Below are 11,797 nucleotides of genomic sequence, written 5' to 3' on the forward strand. Positions count from 1 at the left end.
TCTCACATTGTTCATCTTTGCATCATCTTGCAAGTGATGAATTATTTTTTCCTGCATCCTAGTTGTTTTTAAGAGATCTTTTCTTACCTTTTCACTAGCTGCACCAGCATCTTCAAGATCTGAAACTCTGTTTTCACTTTCCCTCAAACGGTTTTGCAAGCTTGTGACTGAGATTTTAATTTCCTCCATATCTCTTTGACTCTGCTTCATGTGATCTATTTCTTTCCTATATTGCTCATTCAAAGAATCCGTCATTTTTCTAATCTCTTCTATTTTTTTTAATCAATGTCTTCTTTAGAAGCAGTTATTAATTCTTTTACTGCAGTGTTTTTTTCAGATTGGGTTTCCTCCCTATGTTTCTGTAGTTAATTCTTTACTTCAGATGTTATGAGTTCTGAGAATTCTTTTTTTATTTCAGAAAAGAATTCCACTGTGAGTTCCTCTAATACTTTCTGCTGTTGCTTATTTACTATCGATGCTATTAATTCATACATTTGAGCTAATAAAATAATTCAGTTATTTCCTAGAAAATAATTTCCTAGAAAATAATTCAGTTCTGAATTCCTCTATAACTTTCTGCTGTTGCTTATTTACTATCGATGCTATTAATTCATACATTTGAGCTGAGCTACTGTCCTCTGCACTTGTCCTGGGTGGGCATTGGGTTTCCTCCATATGTTTCTGCATTTGATTCTTTACTGCAGATGGTATTAATTCAGGGATTTTTTTTCATTTCCAATCTGAGTTCCTCTAAACCTTTCTGCAGTTGTTTCTTTATTTCAGAAGCTATTGATTCATTGCTTTCAGCTGTGGGATTCCCAATTTGTTCTGTGTTAGTGTCCTCTGCACTTATAGGTGGGCTTGGCTTCTAAGATTGCATTTTGCTCCTTCTTCTTGTCATTTTGTGTAGCACTGCCTTCTGACCTTTGTTGTAGAGCTTTGGTTCAGTTCTAACCTTAGCACCTACTGAAATTCAGGTGCAGATCTACAAAGTTGGGATTTATCCAGCTGTGCCTGGCTTTGTTCTGGCTGCTGTGCTCAGTTCCTTCCGTTGTCACCCTTGGGAGTGAACCTGTTGTGCCCCTCTAGAAAGATGATCTTCTCCTGGACTAGCTGGGTGGCTTAGTCCCCTACTCTCTCTGCAGGGATTGCAGCTGCAGGGTTTCACCCCAGGCCTGTAGTCCAGGCCTGAACTGAGTCTAGAGGGGACAAGGTCGAGTAGGTGGGAGAGGAAGCTCTCCCACACACTCAGTGGGCCTGGCCTAGGAGTGGATCTGGGGGTCCCCATAATGTGGCAGAAATTCTTGCTCAGCAGGCATTGTAGAGGGGGTGCTGTGGAGTGTTGGGGGTGTCCCAAAGGGGTAGAAGAGGGTCTTACCCACACTGCGCCTGGGCTGTGAGCGGCAGGTCCTGCAAGCACAGGGTAGCATGAAGCTCTCCTACGCACTCACCGGGCTTGGGCTAGGACTGAGTCTCTTCTGATGGATTTTTATAAAGAGGCAAGGAATACAGCCATTTTAATATGACTTTACCAAAGCAGCAACCCTGGGGAAATACAAAGGGATTTATTAGAAGCATGCTTACTTAAGACTGTTGTATTATTTAGCTACTGAATTGTATGGGGAAAAGATTATCTTTTTCTGAGTAAGAGCATGTACATTTATTTTTGGGAACCATATCTTAGTGCCTTTATTTGATTTTACAAGTATACACTCACAGAACATGATTGTATTCAGTGTGGGCATTTGGAACATAAACATAACACATCTTAATTCTTTTTGTGTCTCCTTCCCTCATCTCCTGGCTGCATCTTTATATTTTTTTAAACCTAGGATCAAATACCCCTTTTTTTACAGGCACTTTTATGTGGTTTAATTATTACCCGTCCTGAGGATCCATTGAAATATTTAGAGGAAATGATTATGGTTATCATTGAAAATGGCCTGGAAAGTCTTCTTTGGTAAGTATTTATTTAATTTATGGTAGGTAGATATTTTATTTTGAAGGTAAAACACTGATAGCATAGTATCAAAGTAAGGTTTAGGCAACAAATGTTTCCAACCCCAAGAGTGTTAACAATTCCCTCCACTGGCTGTGAGGCCTCAGACTTACATGTGAACAGTAAGAAATGCAATAAATTCTCATCAGTAAGTGTGAACATAAGGCGCACTATTTCACACCAAGGATGAGGAAAGGGAGGCAAGCCTATCTTGAGGAGTTTGGCAAATTAGGGTGACATTTCAACTTGATGGGATGTCGACCAGGGCCTGCCCCAGGGAATGGTAAAACCTACACCAAGGTGCATCTGGGAGGAGCCCAGAGATGTGACCTGGGTGGGTCACTGGATTCGGTGCCTGGTCCCTCACCTTGCCTGCTCTGGTTCTCTTCCCCAGTTTCCTGGCAGCAGGAACTAGGCAGTGATGTCTCCCATGCCCTTGCTCTGATGTCCCAGCTTTGGAGCCAGCTCATCATGGACTGAAATCCTGAGCTAATTTAAAGCACCCTCTCCTATAGTTGTAGATGTCAGATGTTGGGTTCTGTTCTTAGCCAGGATGAGGATGCTGATCCAAGGCCACCCATGGCATGCAAAAGCCCCCAGAGTGATTCTGCTCTTCTTCCACAGGGAAATTTTCTCTTTTCACCTGTCCTTTCCACAGCAGCCACAGGAGTCATTGACTTGATTATGGGCATACTATGACATGCAATTAATTCTTGATCTTGTTTTATGATTTTATTAAAGGGATATGTGCATTGACCCATCATTGAAACTGAAACTTCGAAGATTGCCTGAAACTTACCTTGAACAACTTTTTGGACTGGATGAACAGCTGGTAATTCTTTCTTCCCAAAATTGTGAAGTATTTATGCCTTTTAAGCCCTGATGGAAATTTTCAAACAGAGTTTAGATTTTACAGGAGGTAAGAGGTCAGACTGCTTTTGTAACTGGGAATACGTAGAAAAGTGAAAGAATAACACATGTGTGTGCACTCACAATCCCTAGCCACACTCATGGTTCCTGGCCCCAGTTTCCAAGGCCCTTGTTGATTCTTGTTGTGCGTATTCTGCTTTTCTTTGCCTCCTCCTTTTGTGTAAAGGAAAGGCATTGTGGAGCTCTTTAAAGGAGGAGGTATTTCCTTTCTGGCTTCTTGTCTCCCTCCATTCTCTCTGCTGGCTGCCCTTGCAGGAGAAGATGCAGGGCACTGTGCTCCTAGAGACACAGTCAGAGCATTTGTGAGGTCTGAAAGCCGGACCTGATTATCTCTGAAAGGAATAACTCCAACAGCTGGCTTTGATCTTATGAAGAGGACTAGGATGTACAGTAACTGAGGAGGTAGAGACTTAGAACAAAGGTTGTGTACGTGAAAGAAGCTAAAATAATAAAAAGCACTGGGGAGAGCAGTTTCCCATAGATTAGGTGTATGTAAGTCGGTGTGTGAGAGCTGATGATTTCAGGCCTGCTGTCTGCATGAGCCCAGGCAGGGGTTGGGAGTTGCTGGTGGAGCTGCGCTTTGAACATTGGAATCAAAGCCATGCTTGAAGTGAGTGCTGAGAGCTCGGAATGGTTTGAAGTATCTCTTTTCAAGTATGGGTGGGGAGTAACATTAGATCATAATATGTGTTCTGCAAAAGAAAAACAAACAGATGGACTAGATGACTCTGCCAAGACTAGGCTGACCTGAAAGTGCCAGTGTGCTGGGGAGAACGCACAGGGCAGAGCCTTGTTAATCTGCATCATGGCATGTAGCTTAATGATTCTCTCAACCTTAGACCTTTGATTTACTAAAGAGTACAGGTATTTGCAAACCCTGTTCTTGGAGTGTGTGGGGTCACCTCGAACCTAAAAGAGGGAGGCCCCTGGACAGAAATCTGAATCCTCCATTCCCGTCCCTTCACGTTGGACTCATTTGTTCCCAGTGTGATTTCACTGGGAGAAAGCTTGAAAGCCATTGATTGCTAGAAGAAGCTTTGAAAACCAGAAATATACAGGTATAAACCTTTGTGTCAGTATTTGGTCAGCGGTTTTATAGAAAATCAGATTATGTCCAGTGTCTATAGAAGCCCTTAGGGAATTTTTATGTACTCTCCACAAGACATCAGAGCTATTTCAAATTTAGAGTTTTATTAGAAAAGGAATTTTCAGACATTTCATGATGGTGAAAACACAAAGCATAAAATGATGGAAGCTGGTCTAAACTTTGAAAGCATTATGATAATTTACCAGTGAGGAGAAAAGCTCTGTGTATCATATCATAAATTAAAAAAGGAAATGAGATGTGACTCACAATAATGTGGAAAATATTTTTTAAGGTCAAATGAATACATGAATCTCCATGTACTCTTGGGTTGTTTAATTAGATCTGGATCTAGATTAGTTCATCTTCCTTTACTTTCAGAGATAATAAATGTGTGTAATAATGAAATAAATCTTTAGTGTTTCTGAAATTTGAAATCACAGCATATGAAGTCAATATTAGCTTTACTTTTAAAAAATATTTCAAAGTTTCTTGTATAGTTATAACTTCCAGTAAATGGGGTTTTCATATTTTAACCAGAAAATTAAATATCACAAAAATTGTAATTTTCCACATTGCTTAAGATTGACCTGTAGGGTTCTACAGTCTCATACTACACAGTCCTATACAGTGAGTGCTTTATTTATAAAGTTTGAATACATCTTTTTACTTAAAGAAGAACATACATTTTTCTTTATGTATTAAGAAATCAAGTAACTGAGTCTAACAGGTAACCAAAACAAAAAAGTTCTCTTAATACCAGTAGAGAGAAAGACAGTTTGTGTGTTCCAAGATGAATCAGGCATTGTAAGGAGAAAACTAATTTCACAGAACTGGATTCCCCTTTCTTTGGCAATAAAAATCTCCAGATGGACCAACTAATTACAAGAAAAGAAGGCATGTATAATACTAAAAAAGTCTTTACTACGGAAAAATTGAAAAGTCACCATAATTATTACCCATTATGCAGCTTGAACAAAATCAATATTTTGCCAGCCTTGTCGACTTAGTCTTCTTTTCACCCCTTTCTGTCTGTCTGTCTGTCTGTCTGTCTGTCTGTCTTCTCCTTCTCCTTCTCCTTCTCCTTCTCCTTCTCCTTCTCCTTCTCCTTCTCCTTCTCCTCCTCCTCCTCCTCCTTCTCCTCCTTCTTCCTTCCTCCTTCCTCCTTCTTCCTTCCTCCTTTTTTTCCTTCCTCCTTCCTTCTTCTTCTTTTTTTTTTTTTTGTATTTTAGGGAAAGATCTACAGGGTGTTCATGGATCCGCCTGTTTATAGCCTCCCAAGAGCTGGGATTACAGGTGCATACCACCATGCCCAGTCTGAGCACTCCCCAGGGATGGGGCTGGCACAGCAGCCCTGGGATTAAACCCTGGCCCCTGCGCCTGCTTGCAGGCACTTTAATTCACTGAGCTATTTGGCCGGCCCTCTTTTACCCTTTTTGATGGAGTATTAGAAAACAAATGTCAGGAATTTTAGTTTTTACTAATAAATTTCAGTGTGCATCTCTGACATCAAAGAACATTTATAGAGAGTATAAGCACAGTGCCAAGGGCAGAGCAAAATGGCTGCTAAGATCTCCCAGCATTCTTCTCTCTATAGAAATACCAAGTTGAATGCTTATTCAGGTACAGTACCACCTCCACAAGAGCTAAGGGAAACCAAATGAAAGACTATGGCTGTGTTTTTAGTATGAGAAAATGAAAACATGTGCTGAAGAAACAGGAAGGCAAGAAATGCAACTTTACCCCAATCCCATATAGAGAGAGCTGCCTCATACCTGGGGGAATAAGAATAGATCAACTTTAGGCCTTCAACTTGAAATCCAGTCCAGACTCACTGATGAAACTCAGTGCTAGGTGAAGAATGTTCCATCATGACCCCTAATGCTATGCCAATAACTACAGACCAAAAAAGGTTGGCACTATGTCAGATAAGCAGCTGACACATCACCCCCCCCATTGGGGGTGGCCCAGAAGGGAGCAGTACTTTGTGGGACACCGGGGACAAAACTAGCACAGAGATATGACTCAGAACCTGGAGCCAGGCCCATCACAGCGAGGTTCAATACCCAGTAGAAATTGAAGGCTCCATATGCAGGTCAGACCTCACAGATGGACCCAGTGGCCCCACAGGTACAACCATGCAACAGAGTTGGTTATGCTTATAACCAAGGCTCTAGACCTGTCCTAGTGCCAGGCAGAGACCTGCACTTCTGTAGGATGGGCTCCTATTTAGGCCTGTATCCCTACTGGCTCTGGTGTGGGTCATGACCCACTCCTGAGGCTGTGCGAGTGCACACTGCTCTATGACTGTTGTGACCCAGCTTAGGTAAGCCTAGACAGAGGAGAGACTGTCTAGAAAAAAAAATAGAGCAGGAGGCATTAGATGGCCTGACTTTAAAACATATTATAGAGTTGTGATATTCAATACAGCATGGGTTTCACATAAAAACCAACAGCACAGAGCAGAAAAGTGCTCTGTAGAAGTAATACATCTACAACCAACTGTAGAAAGGCAGTCTTTTCTAGCCTTCATCAACAGTATTGCAACCTGGGGCATCAGAGTAAGGATAAGACAGGGTACAAAAATTTATCCTGGAACTTGGTACAGGGCTCATGAAACCTAACACTGAGAAGATTATAATTCCCCACCTCCAGGCCTGCCTGCAGATAAAGTGTCTTGAACAGCTGCATTGTCAAGGGAAGGCACATCATCCCAGTCTATCCATCTTCTATTCCAGCTACCATCCTAGTAACTGGTTAGAGAAGGCTTTAGCCACAAGTCAGCCTCAGCAATAGGCAGCAATATAGCAGCATAGGTCATGGTCTCACCTCATTACTGTGTCTTGATGGACTGTGGATGGTGATCCTACATGGTGACCCTACATGGTGGCACTGATGGATGTAGATATGACCTAGGAACCTGAAGCAAGTTCACCTACAATGGTTCTTTCCCAAGCTGAACAGAATCCTGCGGGACCTATACCAGACCATAGGCTGGTAATTGAGGAGGATTTTTGGTCTACCCCACCCCCAGGTACATGTTTGTGACGATTTACTGCTCCTTTTACCTAGACTCCTGGTTCTTTTAAAGCAACATTCCAGCAGTGTTCGGAGCAAACTTGGGCTTGCATTGCCTTCTAGTACTGAAACAGCAATAGGATAGCAGTAGACCACCAGCAAATCTGGACCTAGATGCTACCCAGTGCTGAAATAGTGGAAACGACTATGGGCTCAGAGAAAATAAAAAGCCTGCTTGGGATTTCTAGCAACAAATACTTCTACTGGAGAAATAATGCAGTATTTAAACATGTGTTGCCAGAATTTGTTATTAGTTATTAACTTGGGTAAAACAAGCAGCTATATTAAGGAAACTCAAGGAATTTGAAGGAAACACATAGAAATGTATTACTCCAAAGGAGCTTATAGAACAGATGGATATGATTAAAAAAGCAGAAATTCTTGGAATTTTTATTGTTAAGATACTCATACTTCCCAAAGCAATGTTTACGTTCAATGCAATCCCTAACAAAATTTCAATGATAATCTTCACAGATCTAAAAAAGCTAAATTCTAAAACTTATATGGTACCACAAGAAGAACCAAGTCATCTTGAAGAAAATGAAGAGAAGTGTTCTGTAGAAGTAATACATCTACAGTCAGCTGATTTTCAATAAAGATGCTAAGAAAACACATTGGAGGAAAGGCAGTCTTTTCATTAAACATTTCTAGAAAAATTGCTTATCCATATATGGAAGAATGAAATTTGACCCCCTGTCTCTCACCAAATACAAAAGTCAATACAAAATAGGTTAAAGGCTTAAACCAAGACTCAACCTGTGAAACTACTAGAAGGAAACGTAGGAGAAATGCTTCAGGACACTGGAATAGGCAAGTTTTTTTTAATTTTTATTTTTTACAAGTCCCTCAAAACAAAGGAAACAACAGTTAAAATAGGCAGATGGAATGTATCAAGCTAAAAAGTTGCAAGGGAGGGCTGGGGAGATAGCTCAGTAGCATAAGCTCTTGCCTGGCAAGTGCAAGGGTCTGAGTTCAATCCCCGGTTCTGCAAAATAAATAAATAAATAAATAAATAAATAAATAAATAAATAAAAAGTTGCAAAGGAAACAAATCAGCAGAGTGAAGAGACAACCTACAGAATGTAAGAAAATATTTTCAAACTATGCATTTGATAAGGGATTGATATCTAGAATATATAAAGAACTCCCAAAACTCAATAGCAAAACAAACTGATTTAAAAAAATGGGTGATAGATCTAAAGTCATTTCTGAAAAGAAGCCATATTATAATTTAGCTCAAGAATAACCTCCCCCAAACTCTTATGTGTTCTTCAGAGAAATGAAATATCACCTTACTTTGATAAGAATGGTTATTATCTAAAAGACTAAAGATATTGCTGGCAAGAATGTGAGGGAAAGAGAATCCTTGTACAGGAGCCCCTCACTATTTCGTGATTCAACTCTTGCAGACTCACTGTTTCACAGGTGTCTCAGTTACTTTTTACAGGTTGCTGGAACAAAATACCCAACACCCCAAATTAAGAAAAGAAAGGTTTATTTAGCTCACAGTTAGTGCAGGTTTCAGTCCATACTCGACTGGCTCTAGGGCAGGGCAGAGTAGCATAAGGCAGAAGGTGGAAAACAGTACAGAGCAGAGGAAGGAGCAGCAGCTGCAGCATCTATCAAACCTGTCTCCTTTCCTTCCATGCTGACTGCGAAGATCAGAGCTCCTCCAAGGAAGTGGCACACAGAATCCTTCCTCAGCTCCCTTTTATATCCTGTCCTAGGTGGGGCCCCTTATGCCCCAGGGTGTGGCATTATCAAGCCGATCCAGCCAAGCTTCTGATGCTGCAAGTTGACACAATGTATCAACCACCACCACAACTGGTTTTCAAAAGACATTAATCTAAATTATTTATTGTAGATTTTTCACTATATCATGGGATTTTGCAGTAGCGTACATTACTGTATACATATTTAAATGTGTAGTTTTTATAGTTTTAATGATTTTTGCCTAAGCAAATTTAAAATGTATAAAAATATATTTAAAACATTAATTCTAACAAAGAATATTAAATCAAAATAAAATACACTTTACAGTGTATATTTCTTTAGCAGATGTATATATACTGTCCCTTACAGTATGCATATTTTGTTAAAATTACATAGGTTTATGAGTTTAGAAAATGGTTAAGATTAGAAGTGTTTTTAAAAGTGTGGGAAAGATTTATAAAGCCTTAAAATATATATAAATACTACCATGAATATAACGTCACTACTTCACTGATGTTCACTTTTCCTGGGAGTGTCTGGAATGTGACCTCTGTGATAAGGGAGGGACCACTGTACACTGTCGGTGGAATGTGAATTACCATTGCCATGATGAAATGCAAATCAGTACAGCCATTATGGAATGTAAGTTAGTGCAGCCATTGTGGAAAACAGTATGGGCATTCTTAAAATAATTTAAATTAGTACTACCATGTGTTTCATCAATCCCGCTTGTGGATATATATCCAAGGAAATGAATCAGTGTCTCCAAGAGACATTTGTTCTATGTTCATTGCTATACTATTCATAACAGCCAAGAAATGCAAGCAAGTCAGGTGTCCATCAACAGATGAATGAATAAACAATGGTCATATATTCACCCCATGGACTTCTTGTCATTTATGATGATATGACTGGAACTGGAGAACATTATGTTAAGGCAAGTAAGCCAAGTGCAGCAAGATAAATAAATACATGATCTCATTTGTGGAATCTAGAAAAGTTGTTCTCACATAAATTGAGAATGGAATGGTGGATACCAGAGGTGGGCGAGAATGAGAGGGAGAGGTACCAAGAGTTTAGACAGGAGCAAGAAATTCTAGTGTGCGATTACACAATAGGATGACTATAGGCAATGCGCTATTCTTTTCCAAAAACTGGAGAAAAGGGTTTCCAAAGCTTTCAGTATAAAGGAATAAGGACAAGTGAGATAGCTCAGTGGACTAAGCACCTGCTTAGGCAAGCGCAGGGAACAGGGTTTGATGCTTGGCACCACATGCCCTCCTGGCCCTGCCCCTGGGCATGCTGAGCTGGCCACCAAGGCTGAGTGTGGTGGCAGTAATACCAGTGCTGAGGGGGCTGAAAACAGGAGGATCATTATGAGTCAGAGCTGTGTAGTGAGACCTTGTACCAAATACGTTAAAAAAAAAAAAGATAAAGAAATGGTACATGAGATAAATATTCTTAACTAGATTTAAACATCATACAGCAAATACATGTGTCAAAATATAACAATAACATGTACACTTATGTTTTATGTATCAATTAAAATAACTTTGAAAGAAAAACATACTGCCATTGTTTTGCATAATAAATAGTATTTGCTGAAGATCACTTCATGCTGATTATATTTAGTATATATTCTATCTATGTTACCCAAATTTTCTCAAAAATGTCTTTTTACCTATGGCTTTGTTCACACCAGAATTCATAAGTCCACATTGTACCTGATTATTACATACCTAATTCTCTTGTGATTAACAAAAGCTGTTTTTTTAAAAATTATTTTCCATACCACTTATTTATTAAAAGACATAGTGCTATAATGTGCTTTGTAAAATGCTCCATGTTTTCATTGTTTCCTCTTATGTTATTTTACTTGCTCTGTTTCCTATAAGCTGGTTGTTAGAACTAGAAGTTTTGTATTAGGATTCACTAGAGGAATAAATTTAATATAAAATGTATGTGTTTATACAAGGGCTTTACTAGGTTAGCTGACAGGTTCAGAAGTGGAAGAATACCAGGAGCCACTGGGTAGATTAGAGGTGGAAGAACATAAGTAGCCATCGATGCACTGAATGACCAGAGGATTCAGTCAATGGGCAAAGCTCTAGCTTACTGTGAAATCTGGTGCGAGTCTGTTGAAAACCGAAGGGTCTGAATTGCAAGGCTGAAGAGTCTGAAGAATCACTACCCCTGCATCTTTCAACTCCTTGATGGTGGCATTCATCTCTGTGGTCCCTCCAGAGTTGCAGTATTATTTTTGAGTTACTATTTTCCAAGGTAGAGGTAATTCTAATGGCTTCTGTCCCTTTTTGCTGGAACAAAATACTTAACACCTGCAAATTTAAGTAGAGAGGTTTATTTGGCCCATATTTTTACTCCATGGTTGGCCACCTCTAAGGCAGGAAGGCATGGTAGAAGGACTTGGTAGGCAAAAGCTGTTCACATCCTGGCATCTGGGAAGCACAGAGTGAAGGGAAGAACCAGGGAGATGCACCCTTCCAGATCATGTGCCCAGTGACCCACCTCTTCCAAGCAGGCCTTACCTCCTAATGGCACATGTAGCTGTAGCATCCCCATAATTGCCTCATCTTCCAAAAGCTCCACCACTGCATGCATAAGGCTTTCAGTGGACATCTAGATATAAACTATAGCATTCTGATCTTGGACCCCAAAGAGGCTCATGCACACCTATGAAAAATATATTTTTCGGAGACGACCGGCCCGCGGGATCCTGAACAGACCCAGAGCACAGGCCCAGCGAGTGAGCGAGAAGACCCAGGGCTTCAGGATCCTGAACAGACCCAGAGCGCAGGCCCGGTGAGTGAGTGAGATGACCAAGGCCACGGGATCCTGAACAGACCCAGAGCGCAGGCCTGGAGAGTGAGTGAGACGACCTGAGGGCCTGCAGGATCCAGAATAGACTAAGAGGGCAGGCCTGGGGAATGAGTGAGACAACCTGAGGGCCCCGGGATCCTGAACAGACCCAGAGC

At 40.6% G+C, this 11,797-nt stretch overlaps 1 protein-coding gene across 2 annotated transcripts in view; it reads left to right on the forward strand.

Moving 5' to 3' along the window:
• The window catches only part of Fbxl13 (F-box and leucine rich repeat protein 13), a 265,793-nt gene that overhangs the window by 36,335 nt on the left and 217,661 nt on the right, over positions 1 to 11,797 (forward strand). For both annotated transcript variants that reach the window (XM_012516486.2, XM_023724307.1), the window contains exons 2-3: positions 1,857 to 1,960; positions 2,741 to 2,831. In XM_012516486.2, coding sequence (XP_012371940.1) covers positions 1,857 to 1,960; positions 2,741 to 2,831 — 195 coding nt within the window. The remainder of the gene's footprint in view (positions 1 to 1,856; positions 1,961 to 2,740; positions 2,832 to 11,797) is intronic.

The sequence above is a fragment of the Octodon degus genome, unplaced genomic scaffold (genome assembly GCF_000260255.1).
Source record: "Octodon degus isolate 3935 unplaced genomic scaffold, OctDeg1.0 scaffold00108, whole genome shotgun sequence".
In the NCBI taxonomy this organism is placed as follows: Eukaryota; Metazoa; Chordata; class Mammalia; order Rodentia; family Octodontidae; genus Octodon; species Octodon degus.